This window comes from Seriola lalandi, unplaced genomic scaffold (assembly GCF_002814215.2).
Source record: "Seriola lalandi dorsalis isolate HSWRI2012SDOR001 ecotype SW California unplaced genomic scaffold, Sedor1 jcf7180002054567, whole genome shotgun sequence".
In the NCBI taxonomy this organism is placed as follows: domain Eukaryota; kingdom Metazoa; phylum Chordata; class Actinopteri; order Carangiformes; family Carangidae; genus Seriola; species Seriola lalandi.
In genome coordinates this window covers 30,663-56,406 of record NW_019525120.1, presented here as the reverse complement: position 1 = coordinate 56,406, position 25,744 = coordinate 30,663, and the positions used below count along the sequence as shown (strand labels likewise).

At 41.2% G+C, this 25,744-nt stretch overlaps 1 protein-coding gene across 3 annotated transcripts; it reads left to right on the top strand.

Annotated features, from left to right (window-relative positions):
* The first annotated feature begins 1,826 nt into the window (after positions 1-1,826).
* Positions 1,827-25,702, top strand: LOC111662654 (serine/threonine-protein kinase TAO1-like). 3 transcript variants are annotated; one of them, XM_023416585.2, is made up of 22 exons: positions 5,055-5,266; positions 6,235-6,321; positions 11,781-12,039; positions 12,531-12,602; positions 13,727-13,828; positions 13,940-13,985; positions 14,108-14,204; positions 14,319-14,432; positions 14,930-15,021; positions 15,434-15,527; positions 15,992-16,073; positions 18,348-18,515; positions 18,774-18,980; positions 19,370-19,504; positions 19,734-19,970; positions 20,084-20,212; positions 20,687-20,770; positions 20,855-20,974; positions 21,068-21,307; positions 21,417-21,629; positions 22,382-22,564; positions 22,916-25,702. In XM_023416585.2, exons 3-22 carry the CDS (start codon positions 11,908-11,910, stop codon positions 23,414-23,416), a joined length of 3,048 nt encoding a protein of 1,015 aa, XP_023272353.1. In that variant the 5' UTR covers positions 5,055-5,266; positions 6,235-6,321; positions 11,781-11,907; the 3' UTR covers positions 23,417-25,702. The 3 variants fall into 3 exon arrangements, with proteins under 3 accessions (XP_023272351.1, XP_023272352.1, XP_023272353.1); XM_023416583.2 differs by lacking the exons at positions 5,055-5,266; positions 6,235-6,321 and adding an exon at positions 1,827-2,399; XM_023416584.2 differs by lacking the exons at positions 5,055-5,266; positions 6,235-6,321 and adding an exon at positions 2,720-2,971.
* Positions 25,703-25,744: the final 42 nt, after the last annotated feature.

The following is a 25,744-nucleotide window of genomic DNA, read 5'->3' as shown; positions in this document are numbered from 1 at the left end:
ACGGCATGTTTGGGTGTAGCACTTCAATACAGGGAATGTCTTAATAAATTCATGAAGGAGACAAACATGCAGAAATGTATAGATCAACCTTACTGAAATGATGAAGGAGACATCTGTGAAATCTGAAAAGCAAAAAGTTTAATGACCATGATCATTATCTAGACATGCCTCAAAAGACTGAACGGCTCTGATCCAGTCCTGATATTCTATTCTTAGAGCTGACATATGGTCAAATTTCAAATTCCCAGTGATAATAAAGAGCAAGGCCCACAGAGTCAGTCAGTGCACTCTAAGTACCAGTAGCATAAGCTCAGTGCTTGGAGGGTATTCGCTATTAGAAATATCTAAATAACTCACTCTTCTATGATAAGCAGGTATCTGTGAATGTGCATCTTCAGAAGGCATGAGTGGGACAGATGCTTCTTCAGCATTTAACATCTGCAGACAAGCACAGTCATCACAAATACGCTAAGTCTCAGTCTGAATAAACACCAGTATCTGTGGCTATAACTAGAGGGAAGTATTTATACTATATATACACATGTATGTGTAGTGTGTGTGTGTGTGTCAGGGACAGAAAGTTCTGCAGCCTATCCATCCAGATCATTTGCCTCAGTATACTTCTGTGCCTGGATACAGACCACACAGGCAGGACCTGATTCCCATCATCATGACAACAGGGCTACCAAGCAACCAATCAAAACCCTCTAAGCCCTGCTCTGCAAGCTGATTGGTTTCTCAGCCTGCAGCCTGTTGTGGAATGCCCATCTTTAACCTCTCTGCTGCCATGCACATTGCATACATCCTATATTTTTCTCAATACAGATTACAGCTACACGTGTAATCCTCTTCTGAGATATGATGTCATGGTTATACTGACTTGATATTAAGCTGTTGCATGTGATGACTGGAACATCTGAATAAAAGGTATTTCTGTCAATACAGCAACAGAGGCTTCAGATTCAAAAATGGTCACTTGTACGCTTCTCTGATGTAAACATAACATGATTTTTTTTTTTTTTTTAAAGTTACAGTGTCCGAAATGGAAACATCTGTAGTACATCAGTGGAAGCTGTGTGGAGGCTGAGAATAGAAGCACTGAGCCCCCATTGAATTAACTGTATGTATGACTGATCATCTGGTATCTGCACTGCACTACACTTTCCTATTAAACCACACTTCATATTATATAACCGTGAAATACCAAATTATTGTATTCCAGGTCATGAACTTTAAGGTGTTGTATTCACCACATGCTTTCATAGGTTTCACAGGGTGCAAACTGACAATTTAATCATAGTATTGTAATTATATTTCAGAACACATCTAGACTGTATTGTTTGGTTTGTACTACTACTGTTTGCTAGAATAAAATAATTATGTCGTTATGATGTAAAACCCCACTCTTCTCACCATACTAAGGGCAAGGACTCATGAAGTGCACGGTGTTGTCCCCAGACAGGTTGAAGCTTGACATCTTGAGGAGATCTATTATTGTTCTAAGAAATATAAAACAGTTTTTAACATTGTCTGTGAGTTAACGACGGGCTATTTATAGTAGAGGCCAGATTAAGACTGAAACTGTTAATCAGGTTAGGAGCTCAGTGACTCAAAGTGTATAAGGCCAAACACACAGACTTGGCTATCCCCTGCTGTGAAATGGACCAGGACTCATGTTGTGTTCACACTCATGTGTATGGCTTTCTCCATCCATACCACATACCCATGCTTGCACTTGCAGTTGGATTATACAGCAGGACCAAACTCAGAGATTAGGGGGGGGGGCATAGTTACCCTGCAGGGTGCAGCTGCACAGCATCAACAAGACTCTCCCAAACTGTCACACGTGTACTCTCGTCTCAGTTAAAGCTGACTGCACCGGCTCTGTGTCTATTCATTTGCTTCTTGATTCCTTCACGGTGGAAGGGAGGTGATTCTCCTCGCCGCCATTTTTAGGGAACTGCCTATCGAAGAGAGAAACTTTGCTAGCTAATGCCCAACGTTAGCAGCTAGCTAGCTGGCCAGTATCCTGCCTGCTTGCCAGTCCGTTGTGACAGTTAACTCTTGACAGTCGGTAGCCACGGTAGCTTGCCTCACGCTAATTTTTTCTTGCCACTGGCCAGTATAGGTGACAAAAACGCTTAATGTTAGAGTAAACTATTTAGCCAGTCTTGAGAGTCAGCGTGACCGTCTATACAGGGCAGGGCAATTGTGCAGTTAGATTAGCGAATTAGCACTGCTAACTTAGTAGCTAGCGAATTCACACTTTGATTTCTATGGTCTGCATTGCATCGTCTGTGATTTGGCGTTCGTTGCTTTGCTCTGCCGTGTTCAGGCTGACTGGATTGATTTGCCGTTTACACCCCACTTCTCAACCTGTGTGGATTCATTTTGACGAGGTGAGTTTGTCGCTAACTTTAGCTTTGTGCTAACTAACGATGGGTAATGTCAGATTTGTCCTCCGCTGAATGCTGCAATTGAGCTTGATTTCAACATGGGTTAGCTCGACTGCTAGCTAGCTAGATTGGCTGCTATTCGTCAGCTAACCAAAAGTTGCTGTCACAACTTGTATGGTCTGTCGCATCGACAGATTTTAGTCTGCCTTGCTGGGCAACTCCAGTCATCCCTTGCTAGCACAAGGGTGTTTACTCTGAATGACAGTGTAACACATAAGCAAACGATATCAGTGTACGGACAGCAGGGCTAGCGGGCTAAATTTTGAGTGGTTAGTTTTGTTGTAAATAATGGGAAGAGATTGCTTTCTCTAAGAAGCGTTAGCTAGCTACGTTATCTTGCTAATCCGCTTTATGCAACTATCGTTGCAAGCAGTGCCACTCCCTCGTTTTTGTTTTTGTCCACTGTGGCTGTGCGTTAAGTGAAACTCGGCTTTGGAGGTGTCTGTTTTGGAAGTTTGCTTATCTGCAAGGGACATCATGAGTCACATACCGTCTGAATTGCTAGCTGTGTGACGGTAGGTGACATTGGTCAAGCCTGGTTCTGTGTTTGTGGCACGTACACGTTCGGACATTGTGTTTACAGGCAGCATTAGCCTGGAGAGTCTGAGAAATCATTACTGTCGAGTGTGGCTGCCGTATATAAGCGACAAGCAGAGCTCGCATCTATCGGCCGCTGATGGCTGTTTTTGTGCACTGACGTGAGTCGCATTCCTCAGTTTTCTGTGTTGATATTGCGTAACACTGGCTATCACTCAGCAAGCCACTCTCCTGCTGGGCTTATCTGTGACTTCGCCGCTCAACTTATGTATTACAGTGGATCATCGACACAATGATTTTACATAGCACATTGAATATGGTTAAGTCATGCATAACGTCTGTGTTGTGACATCAAGTTTACCATTCATCTAACCAAGACGTTGCGCTTTGGAGTAATCTGTTAGATCTGATGTCCAGGGCTTGATGACTGATAAACACAAACACCTACACATCATTTTTGTTTTATGTGCTGTGTGTACTGGCTCCGCTTGTCAAATAAGCACCGCAGTATGAGCAATCCACCTATCTTTGTTGTTGTCTTTAGACCGTGTTGAACAGACATGTTATAAATGCAGCCTATGAACTACAGCTGAGAGGCAGGTACAACTTGTCCTCTTACTCTTATCACAGATTTCTGCCTTTCCTTGCGTTCCTATATTCTCTGTGTCCTGTGTGCTGATCTGCACACCTGTCATTTGTTCATTTATGTCTCTGCATGCTTGTCAGAACAACAGTGCATTCACAGGCAGGAACAGCTCCCCTTGTTTACTTTCAAGGACTTGCTGCTAGCTGATGATGAGAGGTACGCAGCTGTTATTGAGTGTGAACATCTTTATGCAGGAGAAGCCTTTTGCAAAGTTGTGGTTTTTTGTCTGTATGTCAGTGTTATATCAGGGGGTGCTGAATATGGGCACACTGCATAATGGATTTAAGTGTGTCCCAGGAAAAATGGATTAGACACTGGAGCAAAGCCTGCCCTGTTTGCTAAAGTCTAGATCCAAGCCAGTGACAGCCAGCCACTGCAGAACAAGTGCTGGTTCCATAATATGATCCACAACTGCCATCTCTAACTCTATTTGTTAGTGATATATGTAATGTACTTATAGATGACATAGTGTGAACCTTAATTACCTTACTCATTATAATACTACAGCACTACAATCTGCTTATTATATTTAATCATTTTTAGCTGGCTAAACAGATGGCTAATCAAATGACAGTGATCCTCAGGTTGTAAATGTGTTAACTAACATGACTGACAGTGGCATCTTCGGTGACATGGTAGTTCAAAAAACTCAAGAACTATAGTTATGGTCCTGTTTCTTGAAAGGAATTCTGAAGCATCTGCTCAGGGTGTTTGAGGCTGGCTGCTGAACAGTTGCAAACCAATAGCATATTTGATGAGTCAGACTGAGAGCAAGAAGAAAAAGGCAGAGGATGGGAACATCCAAAACAATTTTCCAGGTGATGGACAGGACACATACTGTAAATAAACAACAAAAAAAATATTTAAAAAAATATCAGAAGTGGGGATCTGCCATTTTTTTTAATTATAGGATGAACAGTTTAATTTATAGGATGCACAGTTTCATCAGTTTTAGTCTCAAATTTTGATTGAGCAAACCACAGCCACTGAGATGACTTGGGATGTTGTGTGTCTTGTTGAGGGTGGCTGAGGAAATTGTTGTCTTTTTTTGTCTCTTGTTCAGAGGAAACTCGGTATGTTGTTGATGCTCGTGAGATTTATCCCAACAGGAAGAGTGTAAATGGAGCTCTGTGAGAGAAATGGGATGGATCCAATCTTCTTAGTGTTCTGTCACTCCATTGCTTTCCTCTGTCACCATCATCTCTGTAGCACCACAAGTCTGGATGTGTTGTTGTTGACATTGGGTAGCTAGAGAGTTTTCACTTCCTCCACAGTGAAAGCCACAATCAGTCTAGGAAGCAGGAGCATGGACACCCTGCCCTCCATCTTGGGGGATAGAAATGTAGTGTATAAGACATTTGAACAAAAGCGTACATGTAGGTAATGAAATCAACAATGTATCTTAAACAGCTAAGATCTTGTTTTGATTGGTCTTTGGCTGATGATCTTGAACATAGGGATACACCTAACCCATCTTTTCTCCATCGAATCCAATACCCAAACTCAAGTGTATCTGCTGATACAAACATAGATCAGATACTGCTGCTCTTTTTTTTTTTTTCTGTTTCAGTGTAAAATCTGCGCACCTCACTGGACCTGATTGGGGTTGTTTGTGTTTAACTGAACTGTAAGTCGAGACGTTCTTTTTTTGGCCTGTGAACAGTTTAATTACATTGTTGTCGTTATAAAGTTGCATTGTTACAATACAGCAAAGTGACTAAAAAGTATTTCATGTGGACCAGTTTCATCTGGCTGATACATGATCATTTAATAAGACGTGTTAGCTCAGCGCATTCCTACTTTAATTATTTAGCAATACAGCATCAAGCATCTTACTGGAGGACATTTTGAAACCATATGTATTAGTGTGTGTGTGTGTGTGTATATATATATATATATATATATATATGTATATATGTGTTAAACAGTAAATCAAAATGACAGTTGAGTTCCCACAGCTCTGTAAAAACAGTTCAAAGGCCCTACACATACGCACAAGTGATTTCAGATATTCTAGATGATGACATTTCGTTTCGGGTTGACATTTAAGGTTGAAGCCTAACTGACTTCAATTCCACGTATCTAAAAGAATCATAACAGTATAAGTTGTCCTACCTTAACAGGTGCAACAAAACCAGGAGAGTCAGCAAGGCGTCAGTCAAGCACAGTTTACACACAGGAGGTGTGACCACCCAAAATGACTAAACAATAACTATGTAGATGTACCATGGATGTGTAGGCATTCAAACTAATTTAATGTAACAATTTGTTTATTGTGGTGGCTGGCAGAGCTCGGTACTTCCGGAGGAATGATAACCTCTAATTTTAGGCTTCTCTTTAACCCAGTGTTACACTTGTATTGGAAGTCTTAGTATGTAATCAGTGTAATTGTAGCTAGCTTAAATAAGGCTGTTTTATAATGAGTTAAGTGTTGCATTGCAATCTGATGAATTATGTCAACTGTATTTGTATTATGTAGTTGTTATAGATTGTAAACAGCAGGTCTTAGGTTGGGTTTTAATTAGCTTTTACTTTTAGCTTTAGCTTATCCTTTGTATTTCTTCTCTGTCTACTCTCTGCATTTTGATAAAGCAGCAGACAGCAGGATTGCTCTGGAGTTGCTCCTCTGTAGCTGACCCTGTGCTGTGCAGCTAAGAGAGTTTCATGATAGGGATCAATAAGGTATTTGATTATTTATTATCCCTCTCCATTTCTCTCCTTCTTCCTGTCCATGACACCCTTTTGCTACTCAGCTTTGTGTATTGGTTTGCCTCTTCATTAAGCCTCTTGGTGATTTTTACTGTGTAGAGGAAATCAATTGACATAATACATCAAGAGAGAATCTTTTTTCTCGAGCAGTGAAGCAAAACAACTTTCGTTGCATTTCTTGAACACACTGTTCTTTGTGATAATGCGTGTACACACGCATCTTGCAGTTCAGTCCACCTCTCCTAGATTCAGTCTTGTGACTTAGTGTTTGGTTGCCTGTATGATTGTGAGACAAAGAACGGATAGTGATAAATATCTGATTGTGTTTTTGTTTTGGTTTATACATGCTGTATTATCCAGTATAGTAGAAATGTACAAACAGTCCAGTCCACCTTAAATCAAGTCTGGTCTAGTTTGATTCTATATATACAGTATTGTATGGTTCTGTTGGACAAATTTTGGTGTGAAACCATCGTTGTGAGGTCATTTTGGCTGATCCTCACAACTTAACGGGCTTTTTTAGGGTTAAGCTTGGGCAGTTTTTACTGCCATGCACACACATGGACAGACACCCACAAACACCATATCCACCTTGTAGATTCACCTTCCAAATAAGGCAAATCAAAATAAGGTGTATGTGTATAAAATATTTGTTTTTGTTTTTTTTGTTTTCCTATACCGCATGATGGATAATGAAAATGTCCAGGGAATAAAATGAAAAAATTTGTGAAATCTGTCAAAACAAGATTTATCAAAATAGTTGTAATGGTAAAACATATTTACAGTAACAGTGCATTTGCCCGTTTGCCAGATGAAGGTCTGAGGATCCAGTCTTTGAAAATAAAGCTGATATTGACAGTGGTTCTTTTTTGGTTGTTCCATAATGTGGTGCTTTACAAACTGGGTGGTGGGTCAGCCTGAGAAGGTGCACAGTCATTACAACACGAGAGTGAACATTCTTTAAAAGAAACGTAATGTTCATGTTACGTGACAGTGTTATTAAAAGAAACAAAAAAAACATGACTCCTTTCGTTTTGGTGTCGCCCTGTATTATTTATAAAATGTAATCAATTTACAAATTTGGGAGAGTATGAACTTTGGTGACAACTTATCTTTAGCAGAATTGTTAAAAAAAAAAGAACTTGTGATTCTTGACAAGGTATAGTTGCTGACGTTAAAAAGGCCCATTTACATGGAAGGACCATGAAATTATTTATGCATTGAAATTATATTACTACACCAGCCAAAAGCCCACACCTCACTGTTGTCTTAGAAGCACAGACATTGTCTAACAACACACAGAACATTTTAACATCAGAAAAACATTATCATTACAACTATTAGAAAATAATGTAGTAACTGCTATAGAGTCAGTAAATGCTAGTAAATAATAATATGCTTGTTAGCAACCTAGCTTGTGATTGTATGGTCTCCCATTGTAGCCATCAGTGAAGTCAGTGTGTGCTGAATCAAGTGTTGATGAGGAAGTACAATCACATGTTGGGTGGAAAAAGTCTTTGTAGTTCAGAAAAAGTACAGAAAGTTTTGACACCAGAGTATTAATAACATTGTTGTGGTGTTGCTGCTAATGCTGATGCTTTGTCAGTAGATCATGACAGTCAGTGCTGTCTATGCAAGGAAATTCGTCATTTAGAGTATGTCAGCGATTTTTACTTTGTCAACACTACGTCAAAGCTTTTCTGTCTTTTCACTTAAAATGACCAAAACCTCAACCAACGGTATGTTGACTATCAAGTCTCTCTCACACACGCAGACACAGAGGGGTCTGTCTGTGAATGCACTGAATGTCAAATTTTTCTGTGCTCACTGTAAGTAATTTATCATTCTTACCTCCTTTCTGTGTGGTCTAGTATGGACTAACAGTAAAACTGGCACATTTGTATCGTTGTATGGTGGAGATCACACTCTGTTGCTGTTGGGGAAAAGTTGATTTGGTTTGTCAGGTCGCAACACATATTAAACATTTCTCTCATGTATTGCCTGGAACACAGTGCATTGCTTTGAATATCATTTGGAATATTTCATGTGTGATCTTTGCACATAGTACATTCCCTTTTTGACTGTGCAACTGTGGAGGGGGAAACCAGCACTAGCCTGCACTCATAGCATCTCCTTTGTTTCTCTATAGGTGTGGTCATAGTGCATAGTGTGTGAGAGGATTGTCCTGCTAGAAAATCAGTTGTTTTCTAACATGAAGTCAGATTGGATGGTATGACAGGTAAAGCACTATCAAAGCAGTGACCAAATCAACATGCTAGAGTTGTGTGTTTTATGCACAGTCATATTAACCTGTCTTTCCACTTGAAAGCAACTGTGAAGTTTAAACTTTGATTTGTAGTGCTTCTTTTTGCCTTTTAAAATTGCAAGTTTGGGGCTGTTTGAACACAGCAGCAGCCAAGCAATCAGCATTACAATGCTTGTCTAATTATGCTGCAAGTATTATGACAAATTACACAGAATTTTCTGTTCACTAGTATCCAACACAAAAAGACAGGATCTCTGTTTGTCTTACTAAAGTTTGTTCCCAGCAGCAGTTTTTAGCTTTTTTCCACTAAGATATTTGTTGTCCTTGAGGGCTGTATGTCTTAGTAGAAGAGTTTCACTCTTTTTTTTTTTTTTTTCTCAGTCAGCTGGATAGCTTTTTCAGCAGGACAAACCTTGTGACATTCAGCCAGCAGTGTGGTTTTGGTACAGCAGGCTGCCAGGCTGTACTGATAACTATAGCCGGCAAGGTTAGCGGTGCTGCCAGCCCAAAGATAAGCCGAAAGGAGGAAAGCAGCATTTTACCCGCTGAGCGTGTCTGTAATGATATCCATGTGGTGTTTGGGTATGGAGGGGGGTTGTTGCCAATTTCAGATTGGCTGAAGACGAGGCATGGAGATGTGGTTAAAAAAGGGTGGAGTAATTCTTTAAGGCTGCATGTACTTTTTCTATGAGAGGGTTTGTACATTTCCTTTCCTCTTTTTAGGTGTACGTCCTGTTAGGCACTAGGATAGAAGTTTTTCCAAAGATTTTGTATTGATTGGCCATATTGTGAGGTGCGATTGACTCAGGCCCTTAACCCCTGCTGGAGTGGAGCTGTCCAGTGAGCAACAGATCAGACTGCTTGATTGTGATCTGTATAAACAACACACTAAGCATACATGTTAGGTGTGTTTGGCACCAGGCCTTAATTTCACATGAGACAGTTTGGGTTTTGTTATGCAGCTCACTGCTGTTTGAGACAAATGATGAAAGTTTTTATTTTTATTTATTTTTAACCATAACCTGGACGTGATGCATCTCTGCCTGAAAGGTAAAAGTCTATAGTCAGAGAACAAAGGATGCTGTGTGTCTGTAAGCAAGGCAAATTACATATTACATATTTAGTTGTTGTGTTTTTTGGAAGTGAAAATAAGTATTTTTATTTTTATTAACTTAAAGAAATAGAAAGAAAAAATAGTAATTGTGGCATATGCAAAAGTTTGGGCATCCTAAGTCAGTACTTCATAAACTTTCCTTTCGCAGATATCACAGCTTGTAAACACTTCCTGTAACCAGCTAAGAGTCTTTCTATTGTTGATTTAGGAAGTTTCACCCACTCTTCTTGCAGATCCCTTCAAGTTCTCCGATATTTTTAGGCTGTCTTGCTTGCACACATACAGCATGTTTAAGATCTATCCACAAATGTCAGTGAGGTTCAGGTCAGGGGACTATGAGGGCAGATCTAAAAGCTTCAGCTTGTGTTTCTTGAAGTAGTTATTGGTGGGTTTTCTGGTCTGCTTTGGCTCACTGCTCTGCTGTAGAAGCCAGATTCTTTTCTGTTTCACTTTCTTGACTGACTGCATGACATTTTCACTTAGAATTAGCTGATATTTAGTGGAATAGTATTTCAACCCTCATCCAAAACATTTGGCTAAGGGGTGCTTATTAAGTACTGACTCAGTAGGGTGCCCAAACCTATGCACATGCTACAATTACTGTGTCATTTTTTGCTATTTTTTCCTTTCCTTTAATGTCTGCTTTCTGCAGTGGTTGCATTTACTACTTTTCACTTCTAAAATCAGCAAATCTGGAATATGCCCAGCTGTGTCTAAACCTTTGCAACTTTTACAACTCTACAGACAGCGGACAGTAAAAGCTACAACCTCCAGGTGACTTCAATAATTACTGTAACTTTAAAAAGCTGATAGAAAACAACAAACAGCACATCAGAGCAGTGTCACCTGTACAATACAGTTTATAGGGTTTTGGCAAATGATACGAATTTGCATGAACTGTGTAACTGTCTCTTTGTTTCTACAGTGTATTCTGAGGAGAGACCTACTGAAGTTATTAACCCTTATTTTAGCTACGTGAACTTGAAATGCTTTTCTCACGCACACACATAGTCGAATTTGCAGTGTTAAGGTACAGAATATTCAATGTGCACACGCATGCAGTTAGCATTATGAGAACACATACAGTATTAATCTTATGTGCATGTTACATGAATTAACAAGAGCACAATTGATGCATCCACTTTAGAGTGCACAGTAGAATTTGACCCCAGGTCGTCTAATTGATCCTCTGATGCAACTCACCCCTCATTACTGTAGTCCACCTCATAGCAGCGGACATGAAATCAATGTTTGAGCCAGGATATTTGCATTGCCCAGTCATTCCAGTAGCGTACAGATCTGCAATAATCGCTGAAGCAATCTGAACTGATGCACTTGTGATGACTCTGCAATTAGCAGATTATATTAGGGTCAGCACTTGACTGTGGGACCAGTAGCTAAAATCACTGTGTTTAAAATACTTGAGGAGCCCCTGACCTTTCTGGCAAACTTATAACTTATATATAAACATATGACTGGGATTAGGGTACTTACGTGGAAGTCATTAGGTGGGATTTTCCCTGGGTGGTTGTATAATGACCAAGAAGCATAGGAAATTGTTAAAAGACTGAGTGAGGTTACATTTGTTATTATTCTTTATTCTCAAATAAAAATACTCCTTGGGAACATCATGTAGCCAAGTACCTTTTTTTTTATTTTTAAATATTTGGATGTGACCAAATGTTGTCCATTAACATATGAAATCGCTAAAGTAGAAACTGACAGACTGGCTACAGGCCGGCCAATATGAAGAGATGTTCTGGAGCCCTGCGTTCCCACCATTCATTCATTCCTGCTGTGCCTTTTATGTGTCACACTATTTTATATTTGCTTCGATTTGTCATGCGTCTTTGTGTTGTGGTTGGTACAGCTGAAGAGCAGGCTTTGAAGGAAATGTGACTTCATCAAAGTTGTGCTGAGATTTCTTCCTTTCCTTTCTGCCCATTGACTCTCCTATCTTCAAAATCCCATCAGTCAAGCCATGTTTTGTCATGTCTTTGCTAACACCTCTCTTTCTCCCCTCTTTTCCCTTCACCCCTTCTGTCCATCTAGGTGCCCATGTGCTGATTCCTTAGGCCCATCCATTACTGCAGATGAATCTTCAGCTGCTTTGGTGTAGCTCAGCACCCAGATAGTCCCATCCCCTTTGCGTGGGTGATACGGGACTACATTAACCAGGATGCCCTCCTCTGTAAGGGCAGGGAGCCTGAAGGATCCGGAGGTGGCTGAGCTTTTCTTCAAAGAAGACCCAGAGAAGCTTTTCTCAGACCTCCGAGAGATTGGCCATGGCAGCTTTGGCGCCGTCTACTTTGTATGGCAACTACATCTTCACACTGACTCACACTGACACACTGCACTTGAACTTGTGATGCAAAATTAGTCTCTGTATTTGATTAGCTGCAGTATTCCTTTCTGTGGATAATATAGTACCTGAAAGCTACTTGGTTTACCACTTAAAGTAAGCAACTGTTAAGCTGTAAGCTTACAATGTGCCAGGGTTTGCCTCACAGTTAGAGAAAAACAAAGCTTTTTGATCTTCAGTAGAGAACAGAAACGATTTGTACAAAGTTATTTTTACCAACCCACGATCATGGTGTTTAATAGCAGGTACAACAGAGTGATGTGACTCACCCTGACTTCTTGATCTGACCTTCGTTCTTGAACAACGCACGCATTGTGGTTAAAAAAGTATAAGAGGTCTCGAAAAACCACATCCTTGATGAGGCAAAATGCAAAGAGAATTAGATCTCCTGTATGTTATGGTTGAAGCATGTAACTAACAATGAACTTTGTGTTTGCCAGGCACGGGATGTGCGCACAAATGAGGTGGTGGCAATTAAAAAGATGTCCTACAGCGGCAAACAGTCTAATGAGGTGAGACAAGATTGATATTTATATACAATATAACATAATAAGATACGATAGTTCAGACACTTGTCCGTAAACATGTTCACACTGTGCTCTTTATGCTTGTATGCATCGTAAGGTCACAATGTAAAACACGTATTTAACAGTAGTATGACCTGGTTTGACCAGTGTAGAAAATGATGCTGGCCTTTTGTTTAGATAACTGACAAGTGTTTATGAAATACACAAATGGGTTATTTTTTTTATTTTTACCATCAGCTCCAATATACTTCTGTATGGAATTTGTGCCTTGAAAAACTTTAACCCTTGAATTTCAGAGCATTAGGTGTTTGTTTTTAGGATAATGGGTTCAGGTTTTGCTACATGAGCTGGTTTATAATTTGCAAACAGCAAAAACATTGCAAACATATATATTAGCTGATCAAATTACACAACTTATGACTCATCATCGCTTGCTATTGTCAAAGTTTAGTGTTGTGCTCCTTCCCGTAGGTTCAGTGTCGTCAACCTGGCAGGTTGGAGGAGGAGGGGGAGGGTGGTAGACAACTCTTCGATATTTTGAATTTGGACGACAGCACCCCTTTTAAATGCCATCTTTCAGTGTTACATATTGTTCCTTTTTAAATTGGTAATGGCCTTTAAAAAAAAAAAAACATTAATAAACTGTTTATGTCTCGGTTTGACTTTTGTGCACTTTAACACGCCTCACATCAATGTAGCTGCTCTTTGTGATATACTCTCGTTAGTCGGAAACGGTAGAAATCCAAACATGACAGCCAGTGACAAAAAGAGCCTGTGTGTGTGCTCCCAGAAAAGTGGGATTGACTGAAGTAATCCTGTGTCAACTACTTTGCTAGATGTGAATCCCTCATCTAGACTCTGGTTTTCATCGAGTAATTTCAGGTTGTCCGGGGCCAGATAAAGAGCTTCTGGACCACAGTATTAATGTTGGGTATGAAATCACTTAACCTTACAGTCTCAAAGAGGTCAGTCCTGTGCGCTCACTTTCACTGTTGTCGTCCTAGATACAGCTCATGACTTCAGATTAGCCATAATCAGATTACACATAATCTGTGAAGAGAATCAATGCATTGCCTGTTTTATTTTTAAGTCCCTTCTTTCCTCAACAGAAATGGCAGGACATTATAAAGGAGGTAAAGTTTCTCCAGAGGATCCGGCACCCCAACAGTATAGAATACAAAGGCTGCTACCTCCGTGAGCACACAGCATGGGTAAGTCACCTGTTTACATGCACTGAATTGGAAGATTATTTCCTTCTGCTGTGTGTAGGGTTCTATATGTGTCTATAAATTGTTATTCCTGACTTCGTCTCTTGTTTCTAGCTGGTGATGGAGTACTGTCTGGGCTCAGCCTCTGATCTGCTAGAAGGTGAGCCTAAAAGTGTTCCACATTTTTGGCTATCTCTCAGAGGTCACAGAAAGAAAAGTGGATATTGATGTGTCCTCTTCAGCTGATGTTGATTCCTGCTCAAATTGTTTTTCCTCCTCCAGTTCATAAAAAGCCTCTACAAGAAGTAGAAATTGCTGCCATTACACATGGTGCTCTGCAGGGGTTGGCCTACCTTCATTCCCACAATATGATCCACAGGTTAGTGATTTTTACATGACCTATATTGTTTTTTTCAGAAGTGTTTGTAACCAATATATCCCCCACATACCCCCTGTTCTGACACACATTTCCTCTCATTTTTCTCTCTCTCAGGGATGTGAAGGCAGGAAACATCCTGCTGACTGAGCCTGGGCAGGTCAAACTGGCAGACTTTGGCTCTGCCTCCATCGCTTCACCTGCCAACTCCTTTGTGGGAACGCCATATTGGTAAATGAGAACTGAGAGAATTGAACGTGTCTGTGTTCAATTTTGTGCGGACCAAAATGTTGACTTTATGAACAGTCTCTAATTGAGCGTCTGCTCGAAGAAGCAACGATTTATGAAATGGATTTGCCTGTAAAAAGTTTTTTCCCCCTGTTTGCATATTCACACACAAGTAAAAGCTGCATGCTGAAGTATTCAAATGCTTTGCTGCTGTGATTGCAGCAACTCCCTCTCTAGGAGGGGGAGTTGCTGCTTTTTTGATGTTATTTATGCTGCAGAGAAACTACTTAGATGAGTCATGAAAAACACCATTATTTCATTCCAAGGAATAAAGTGACAATACCTTTTAGTTTGGAGATTTATAGTAAAACAAACGTTCCTTTTTTGTACTCTTAAGAAGATGAGTGTGACTAAATATCAATAAAAGCGCCCCTTCTCTTTTTATTTATCTTTCTCGGTGTCCTACATCCCACTTTATCTTTCTCCTCCTCTCCATCCAGGATGGCCCCAGAGGTGATTCTAGCTATGGACGAGGGCCAGTATGACGGGAAGGTGGATGTCTGGTCCTTGGGGATCACTTGTATAGAATTAGGTAGGTGACCCTGTGTGTGTGTGTGTGTGTGTTAAGATGTAACTGCTGTAGATTTTTTTTAATAAACATGGGTATAAAACTTGTGCTCAATATACTTAAATACACAATCTGTTAACTGAATGTTACTCAGAAGCCCCAGCCCTACCTTCCTTTCTAAACACAGGATTTACTGTTGCTGCCAAATTGACTGATAGTTCTTTGAATAACGCTTGACAGCTACATCAACTTAAGCAATGTTTTGCAAGGTTAAAGCAAGGTTTGATTTAAGGTTCAGATAAATCAGTAATATTTATGAATGCAGCAGTAAAACAGGACGTTATTTTTTAAGCTGTTATATATCTATTGTGAATAAACTTGTAATTTAATAATAGGGAATATGGACTGATTGTTTGTGTTTGTGTTTCTGTTTCAGCGGAGAGGAAGCCTCCCTTGTTTAACATGAATGCAATGAGTGCCTTATACCACATAGCGCAGAACGAGAGCCCCACGCTGCAATCTAGTGAATGGTAAAGTGACTCACACACTAACACACACACACACAATCACATACAATCACCACATACAATATATCAAACTGATAATATGTTTGCTTTTGAAACAAAATTAATTCTACTTCTATAGGTTGCTACTTTTATGGAAGGAATTGAATCTACTCTTACTTTTATTTACTGTTGATTACTGTAAAACTGAATTATGACTTTGGGGGAAATCTGGAGATTATTGATAACAGGTACATGTAGCTTTGTAGTCTGTTCTGATATAAATGTCTCAGAGTTGGTGCAGGTAGTAGAGAGATATTTTATCGCTCTGATAGCCAGCACAACACAGGAGGGGAAAGAGAAATACTCTCCTCTCACATTATGTTGTGTATATTTTTCACCCAAATTGATAGTGTTTACTTCCGTTAAAGAATATCTTTTGTAGGTGTCTTGTTTTGTTTTGACTCTCCGCCTCGTCATCTTTGTTTCAGGACGGATTACTTTAGAAACTTTATCGATTCTTGCCTTCAGAAAATCCCCCAGGACAGGCCGCACTCTGATGACATGCTGGGCGTAAGTGCATGCAAACACTGTACACTGCGACACAGAAAGAGAGAGCAAGGTCAGTTTGTTAAGATGGGAGATTGACAAGGCCTCTGGTGATAAATCTCTCTCTCTGATGTTTGCGCTCTGTTCTGTCCTCCATAAGCTTCTATTTTGATTCACTAATCCTCTGCTTCCGGATTCACACACAACCACAACATGTACACACACACACACGCACACACACAGCACAGTTTTGTTGAAAGAACACAGATGTAATTACTGTAGAGATGTGACTTCTCCATCCACTGCTAAGTAATTGAGCAGCTGTCACTTAGCCCTCTAATGGACTCACTATTGTTAATGGAAGTTGTCCTTGGGGTATGGAAGCACTGCACACTGTGTCTTTCTTTTTTAAATGTTATATGGGCTAAAATTAGGGTCGAAAAAATTTGTAAACTGATCTCCACTGCAGGCCCTGAAAGGTGTAGCAGATTTTCAGGATGGATGATGGCGGGGGCTCTTCAGTCACTCAGCTGGGTTTAATTATATTTGTTGATGCTGTAGAAAATAACAGTAAACATTTAATGTATGAAAACCCAACTGGGTCATGGAAGAGCCTTTCATCATCCATCATGAAAATCTACTACACCTCTCAGGGCCTGCAGCACAGATGGCAAGTAATAAAACCACCTGCCCTCTGAATGGACTCTGACTGTCATATTCAGGTGTAAAAACAGGGTCAAAATTCACAAAAGCACTTCTTTCACTGTGTCTTTGTGTGTTATGTTTTTTTTGTTTTTTTTTTATAAATACAAATCTTTTCCACACATTCACAAAATTGAGTCTCTCATTCAGATTTATTTGACATGTTTACAGATTGAATTACAGCTACAAACATTGGAATTATTTGTGCATATTATTCTACAAGTTCTAAATCTTTTTGACTGTATTTTGAGCCCATAATGTTAATTTCCAAAATGGTATTTGCTTAAACAAAAGGAAAACTGTTAGGATGTTCTCTATTTCTTCATCTTCTTTTTTTTTGTCATCTCTTGTCATGTCAGTTCAGACAGTTACTCATCCGCATGACCCACTGTACTACACAGTTTGCTACAATAGCCACAGGGATTTCCAGTCTGTCATGGGCCCTAATATACTCCAAAAAGGACAGCAGACATGCATGTGGTTCTATTTATTTATACCAAATTGGACATCTGCGTATGAGAGATGTTGATGACGGTTGATGGTGGAATTTACATCACCCGAAACCTTACGGACCCTAAAGCAAGCGTTTGAATGTAATCTTTTTGGTCTGAATCAAAGACGAGTGTTCAAAATGATTTGTGTAGAATTTAAGTTTTTTGAAAAGCTGTATGAAGCCTGCATTCCTTGCCTTGATAAAAGTATCTTAAGAGTCTTTACAACAAAGGTTATGATTAAATCAAAATTAAAAAATTAAAATCACAATCAGTAGCTATAATGAAAAAAATAGGAGGCTAAGACACAAGTTGACAAAAATAGGAATTTCCCTTTTATAGATGGTTTCCTGTTTACAAACAATTGAGGATCCAGGTGGTGAAAAACTCATAGCAGTGATGTATATATATTTAGGTTATATATGTACATTTTCAGTATTTAGAAATAAAGCAACTTGTTAATAGACATGTGACGGTTCTGGTTAGCTAACATGAGGCGCATTCCAGTGTGAAACACCAGGAGTAGTAGCAGTAATAATGCTAATTCAGACTACATGAAGTTAAAGTAGCTCTTGCAGGTAGTGAGACATGACTTGGGTTTGTCCTAAATCATGAAAATGGACTCATCAGAACCAGTTTTGAAGGACAAACATTTACTATTGTACCAAATATACCAGCCACAAACACAAAGTAATAGTGTGAGCTATCTTACCCTACAGTCGGTATGAGTGCAAAACCCTCCACCACCTTATTAAATCCAGGTCTCTGACCAGGTTGCTGAAGCTAATACCTGATTCAGCACTCTGAGCTAACTAGGAGGCTTCCTTCTTGGAATATTGAACAATTTCTGCCTATTGTGTTTATGATTTTTGCAGTTTATTGCACAGAAACAGCTTCACATGTTAATAACCTCTGTTATTCTGTTGTCTTCTCTACCCACCTGGGCATGTGTGTGTCTAACAGTGACATGACTCAGACATCTCACCAGACACAAATTTTTACTGTATTCTCCTCACTGTCATTCCACTTTATCCTGTCTTCTTCTTCTCTGACTCCTCTGTCCAATAATCCTATGTCTTTTCCTTCCTGTCGCCCTCCCCTCTAGCATGCGTTTCTGCAGCGTGAACGTCCAGACTCCGTGCTGATGGATCTTATTCAGAGGACCAAGGATGCGGTGCGAGAGCTGGATAACCTGCAGTACCGCAAGATGAAGAAGATCCTCCTTCAGGAGGCCCACAACGGACCCACAGCAGAAACCCAGGATGGAGATGAGGTGTGTAGACCTTTGTATGTGAAAATCAAATTTAAGTAACAGAGTTGGAATACAACAAGATTTGAAGGGGGGATTTCAGAGGATAGAAATACATTTGCCACTTTCATGGCATCCGATCATGCATAGAAAATAACCAAGTATGCATTGGTTTGTATGCATGTCTGTCTGTCTGTGTCTCTTGGTCTTCTCGTATTCCCTCTCTGGCTCGTTCTCTCTCCCTCGCTGTCTCTCTCTGTGCTCTTTCCGCTCTATCTGCAGGAGCTGGAGCCTGGGGGAGGTCGGACCGGAACGGTGAACAGTGTGGGCAGTAATCAGTCCATCCCTAGCATGTCCATCAGCGCCAGCTCCCAGAGCAGTTCTGTCAACAGTCTGAACGAAGCGGCCCAGGACAGCCGCAGCGAGCTGGATCTGATGGAGGGAGACCACACTGTCATGTCCAACAGCTCCGTCATACACCTCAAACCGGTGGGTGGGGTTACTCAGACACACACCTTCTTACAGGAAGTGTGAGGAATTATATTCATTATTCATTAAAGGGGTAAAATAAAAAATTAAAATCCTGCATTGCAATTGGGGACATCAAGACAACAAATTTTGTAGGATGTTGCATGAAGTTAGTGCGGAGTTTCTTATAGCAGCCTGATGAATGTATTCAGAGTTAGACACTTAATTGCTGTGATGTTTCTGTAGCACTTTGTTGTAGAGGATTGTTCCTGATTCTCCTCTCTTCTGTCCTGCTCTCATTGTCGCTCTGTCCCAAATGTTCTCGTGTTCCCAAAGCTTCTTTTTTGTATGTGAACTGTTAATTACTGCAACAGAATAACATGTTTAACGGTGCTGCCTTATGTCTCCAGGAGGAAGAGGAGAGTTTCTCTGGGGAGCAGGCAGCCAGCAGTCAACCCTCTGAGCCCCAGGCAACACCAGCTCAGGCTCCGAGGAAGCACTACCGCAACAGAGAGCATTTTGCCACCATACGCACAGCGTCACTTGTGAGAACACACTTACTCCTCCATGCATCTCACTTATCTTACTCACTAATTTGTACTTAATGTTTGAGAAATAAGTAGAAGTGTTCTACATTTAACAAAATCTCTCAACTTTGCTGTTATACCTACAGACTTGAGTAAGATGTCGTTCTACCTCTCTACAAACATAATTTTAAAATCATCTAAATGTGACTGAACTGTGCTGATTCTCTGCGGCGTCCGAATCTTGCAGGTGACCCGCGAGATGCAGGAACACGAGCAGGACTCCGAACTACGGGAGCAAATGTCAGGATACAAACGCATGAGACGGCAACATCAGAAGCACCTGATGGCCCTGGAGAACAAACTGAAAGGGGAGATGGATGAGCACCGCCTGAGGCTGGACAAAGAGCTGGAGAGTCAGAGAAGCAACTTCACCCAGGAGATGGAGAAGCTGCTTAAAAAACACCAGGCAGCCCTGGAGAAAGATGTATGTGGACAAGCAAATTAAGAAAAATACGCACAAAGTATTAATTTAAAGGAAAAATCCACTGTTCTCAAAGTGGCTTTTTGTCTCTTACTTAATATTTGTTTTTGGTTTAGCTGAAGACATTTACCAATGATGAGAAGAAGTTCCAGCAGCACATCCAGGTGCAGCAGAAGAAGGAGCTCAGCAGCTTCCTGGAGTCACAGAAGCGGGAGTATAAACTACGCAAGGAGCAGCTCAAAGAGGTAAAACACCTGAACTACACACACACACACACACACAATCATCTCCTCCATGATTTAGTGGTCTCGGCAACAACAAAAAAATCAGCTAAACGCAGAAATAAATATGTACTTGGAACTTCTTTAGGTTTGTAGTTGAGGTAAACACTTACTGCACAGGAAACACAAAGGCTTAATAATGTCGTTAGGCAACACAGAACTGGGTCGGCTCGAGTAGCTGGTGCCCGAGAATTTTAGGCATTTTGCTTGTAAATGGTTTAAACAATTAATCAGTTATCAAATTAGTTGCTGATTACCTGACTAATGTTTCCGCTCCAGTCAACATAATCATTGACACCAACACAGGCTGAAGAAGGCAGGACTCAGCCTACCCATTCTTGCATTTCTAAATGTCGGTGTGCTAAATGCTGACATACAGCCCGATAACGGCAGTGCCCTGACATACTGAAATAAAACAAAATAACTCCTGTGTGGCAGGAGCTGAGCGAGAACCAGTCAACTCCCAAGAAGGAGAAGCAGGAGTGGCTGTCCAAGCAGAAAGAGAACATCCAGCACTTCCAGGTGAGAATTTCTCCGACTTTATGTACACTTCTAAGACCAAATGACTATTATATTATTGTAATGCCGCGATGCGTCCATTCCCAGGCTGAGGAGGAGGCCAACTTGCTGAGGAGACAGAGGCAGTACCTTGAGCTGGAGTGTCGGAGGTTCAAACGCAGGATCCTCATTGCCAGACACAATGTGGAGCAGGATCTGGCCAGAGAGGTGCTGAAAACACACAGCAAGAACCAAACACCACCACCCACTGAGAATTTTATTTGATCACTGTCGTCTTGCATTCTGTCCTCTTTTTTTCAGGAGCTGAACAAACGGCAGACACAGAAGGACCTGGAGCACGCCATGCTGCTCAGGCATCACGAGTCGATGCAGGAGCTGGAGTTCAGGCACCTGGGGACGATCCAGAAAGCACGGGCAGAGCTGATCCGGACCCAGCACCAGACAGAGCTCACCAACCAGCTGGAATACAATAAGAGGAGGGAGAGAGAGCTGAGGCGCAAGCATGTCATGGAAGTCCGACAGCAGCCGAAGAGCCTCAAGGTACATGAAGTGATGGAAGTTTTTCGTTAGATGCTGTTCTGTGACTTACACTATAACACACACACAAAACACCCAACAGTCAACAATTTCATTTCTTTTCCTTCCACAGTCAAAGGAGCTTCAGATCAAGAAGCAGTTCCAGGAGACTTGCAAAACCCAGACCAGGCAGTACAAGGCCCTCAGGAACCATCTGCTGGAGACCACGCCCAAGTCTGACCACAAGGCCGTGCTGAAGAGGCTGAAGGAGGAGCAGACCAGGAAGCTGGCCATCCTGGCCGAGCAGTACGACCACTCCATCAATGAAATGCTCTCCACGCAGGCTGTGAGTACCTGAAGAAGAATGAGAACAGGTCTAAAAGGCTTATGAAGTATAAATATGAAAATGTCCTTATTTAGTCATTAAACTCACTTTTGATTACGGCTGGATATCATTTGAAATAATACCAGTGTCAACATGATGGCAGAGTTTCAGTGCTGGTGTCAATACACCATTAATGAATTGAAAATGTTTTTCCACAGAACTGTTTTAAATAAGCCAACCTTCTCAAATGCATCAATGTTTAATTTGTCTGAACTAACAGCTGCCTTAGGGACTTAAATAATAAAATACATTCTACATTTAGCAAAATTATTATTTATAACAGGAAAAGTCAAATTAAAGAACATTTAAACAAGACTAAAAATCTGAATGAGCATTTTATGGAAACTTTCAGTGCTCAACAGTTTTTGATACTCAGTATGGTCAGTATGCTCGGTGCGGTAAGTCCATTTTCATTGTAAAGTCATTGACTGTAACAAAATGGATCCTTAAAAGTCATTAAAAATCCTTGAATTTTGGAAAGCCATTTTTGATATGACTATATTATATATGATCATTCTAAATCAGATACAGGATTATTGAGTCAAAACGTTATATTCAGTTTTTAGGGATATGAATGAGTTATTCTATTTTCATGGCTACTTGAGAGATCTCTTTTCCTTAATAAAATATTTTATATCTCACTGACACTTACAAAGAAAGACTTTGTTTTATCTCTCTTTATGTCTCTCTCTCTTTCGCTTGCCTCTACTCAGCTGCGGTTAGATGAAGCTCAAGAGGGCGAGTGTCAGGTCCTGAGGATGCAGCTGCAACAGGAGCTGGAGCTGCTCAACGCATACCAGAGCAAGATCAAGATGCAAACAGACGCTCAGCACGACAAGGAGAGGAGGGAGCTGGAGCAGAGGGTCTCTCTGCGGAGGGCTCTGCTGGAGCAGAAAGTAAGAAAAGTCTAGTGTTGTCGAATGACAGTTGACAGTCAAGTTGTGTTTTTTTGGTTTTGGTTACCCTTTTGTTGACAATAATAAGTAAGTGTGTTTTTAACTCTGGTTACAAAATGCTTTACATGAGCATCACATTCAAAAATACAAACAGATAAAATGAACACAGAAACCAGTCACCACCCAGACCACACCTTTTTGAAGTTATCCAATGTCATAGAAAGGCCTTCCTAAAAGAGTGGGTTTTAAAATGTTGTTTAAAACAGTCAGGAAACTGCAACAGTGGGAAGGGGGTGACTGTTCCAAAGTCTGGTGCCAGAACTCATTTGTTCACTGTGTTTATCTCTCCAGATTGAGGAGGAAATGCTGGCCCTGCAGAACGAACGCCTGGAACGAATCCGCTCACTGCTGGAGCGCCAGGCCCGAGAGATCGAGGCTTTTGACTCGGAGTCCATGCGGCTGGGCTTTAGCAACATGGTGCTCACTAACCTGGCTCCCGACTCCCAGGGAGGCTGGGGCGGAGGAGGTGGGGGAGGCCAGGGGGCTCAGGGGGGAGGCCACTGGCCCGGAGGAGGTGGAGGAGGAGGCCACCATAGTCATCACCACCAGGGGGGCTCCAGCTCACAGCAGCCCTGGGGTCACCCCATGCTGGCTGGGGGCCCGCCACCCTGGAGCCTCCACCACCCCGGAGGAGGGAGTCAGAGGGGGAGCGGGGGCGGCGTGGGAGGGGTGAGGAACAGCCCACAGGCTATGAGGAGGACGTCATCAGGGGGGAGGAGTGAACAGGGCATGAGCAGGAGCGCCAGCATCACCTCTCAGATATCCAACGGATCCCACCTGTCGTACACCTAGAACGAACACACACACACATAAACAAACACACACACACACGAGCAACACAGTAATTGTCTTAAAGTAAAATTCTTGTGCACCAATGTAACACTGTACACAGACACACACCATGCATGCACCACACATGCTTCACACACACTTGTTGCAATCTCCCACAGTATGTCTGACACACACTGCACAGTACTGAGACTGGGTTTACCTCATCCCAGTGTCTCTTCCATCACTACTGTTCTCTTACACCAGTTTACTGCTAGCAGCAGTCTGTGGAAACCCAACAGTCTTGAGACCAATCCAAGATGGCTGAGGGCCACATACAGTATGCCATAACGCAGTAGTGTCATTTTTACGGTAGCCTAGAGTGCTATTTTATGTGTTCATATTTGCAATGCTAGTCTCTGTTGCCATAGACACAAAGTAGTGTATAAATATTATCTACCATGGAGTTTATGATAAAGAGTTGTTTATTTGCAGTATGCTGTTTTATATGCTGTTTTGTGGTAGCACGATAAGGTGCATTATGGGAAAATTTGCACAGTGTGTGCAGTTTTTAAAACAACTATAAATATTTGTCCTTGTGCAAATTCCTTCAAACCACTCACGGCTCAGATTTAAGCAGAGATATCTTAATGATAGAAAGTTTATTGAGATTATTGTTTATGTGCAGTTTCAGGCAAAAGAGAAGGCAGCAGGTGATGTAGGGTTCTGATGTAAGATTGATAATTGAAGAACAAACCGTTTCAGGACATGTTGGACAGAGTCTAGAAGGAAAATGAATAGAAGAAGAGAACAAAGGTTGTTGTAAGTGAGTACCAGTTGGTATCTCTGACTTTATAGAAGTAGTGCAGGGACAGCTACTGGATAGCTAAAAGTATGTAATCTTTCATTCCAGCCGAAGTGACTTAACTGAGAAGCTTATCTTCCACCAGAGAGGCAGTCTAAGCAGTGAAATCACCTGGTGCAGTGATTTAATGAAACAATACTCTCAACGCCACACAGGTTTAACTTCCCTGGAATTAAAGGTTACTGTGTACTACAGGCAGGGCTGCAAAGATGCCAAATGTAAGGGTGCAGAGTCGGATGTGTCGTCGTGACTATTCATGCCAATATATTGTTATGTTTTTAATGAGATTGTGCCGGAGATGTCCGTGGAAGTTCAGTTCATACTCTGAGGCCAAGTAGATGCATCTTTTGCTGGACCGGAGGAGAGCATGCTCAGCCTTATTGGTTCAGCTCTTGGGTTTCCACAGACCTCTGCCCTTCACTCACACCTGCTCAATGGACGGCCAGTTTGAGGGATACTGAAGCCTTATTAGTCCACAGCCCTCACGACAGGGATGGGTTTTCAGCAGCACTCAACCTCTACTTGAATAATTTCAAAACTGTGTGTTCACTTCTCACTTGTTTGCAGTAACTTCTTGGTCTAATCTGGCTCTGTCTTAGTGATGCACTATGCAGTAAAAATTGACAAATTGAACCATGCCTGCTGGCTTACCTCAAGAACACTCAAGCTGAACTTCACCACAGGGTGTCGTGACTTGACAATGAGTTGCACTTTGGCACAGGCCTTTACCCAAACTAGATGTTAATCAGATATATTGACACACGCACACACACATACATACCTACAGTAGTTATTGTACATTTTTTATTCCCCAGTCAACCAATATGTCCCTTTGCACACTTGGATGATGAATGCATGTACAGGGTTAAATTTTGTGAAAGTCAGATTGGGACATAAAAGTAAAAAAATTAAATTAAATTAAAAAAAATATAAAAAAAAGATCAGATTTTCTAAAAAGTAGTGCACTTAGTTGTTGGCTGTAAATGAGCAAACACACTCAGCAGCAGGTAAATTTTAGGTCAAAAAATCATTTGTTTTTGGGGCAACTCTGTAGGTAACATTGTCCCTCACAGTTGTCTAAATATGTCCCAGTGTGTTGTTTTTGACTTAAAAAAAAAAAAAAAAAAAAGACCTTTTTAAAGGGGCAGAAGTAAAATGAATGAACACGTGGTGCGCGGAGGAGCTCCACTCGCTCTGCTGGTTGGTGACTGCTGAATGTCTCAGTGGGTGGATGGGTGGTGATGCTGTGATCTCCGCTGCCATGCCCCTGCAACCTTCCCCGGTCTGACACCCCGCTCTGTCTCACCCCTGGTGACCCCAATGTCATGTTCTGACCACCGATCTCCCTCTTTCCCTCCACCTCCCGTTTCCTCCCCCCCTGAGCCTGATGTGGTCTTCACCCCCTCCCTGATCTATTTGCGTAGAGCTCTTCAAGTGAAAGAAAAGAAGAAAATGTTTTTTTTATTTATTTATATATATATATATAT

What these genes read in the sequence shown, in the direction of transcription:
- LOC111662654 (XM_023416583.2), top strand. Translation starts at nt 11,908, where the DNA reads ATGCCCTCCTCTGTAAGGGCAGGGAGCCTGAAGGATCCGGAGGTGGCT. An exon ending in GCGGCAAACAGTCTAATGAG is followed by an intron (nt 12,603 to 13,726) that starts GTGAGACAAGAT and finishes TTTCCTCAACAG; the next exon opens with AAATGGCAGGACATTATAAA. An exon ending in AAACCCAGGATGGAGATGAG is followed by an intron (nt 18,516 to 18,773) that starts GTGTGTAGACCT and finishes CTCTATCTGCAG; the next exon opens with GAGCTGGAGCCTGGGGGAGG.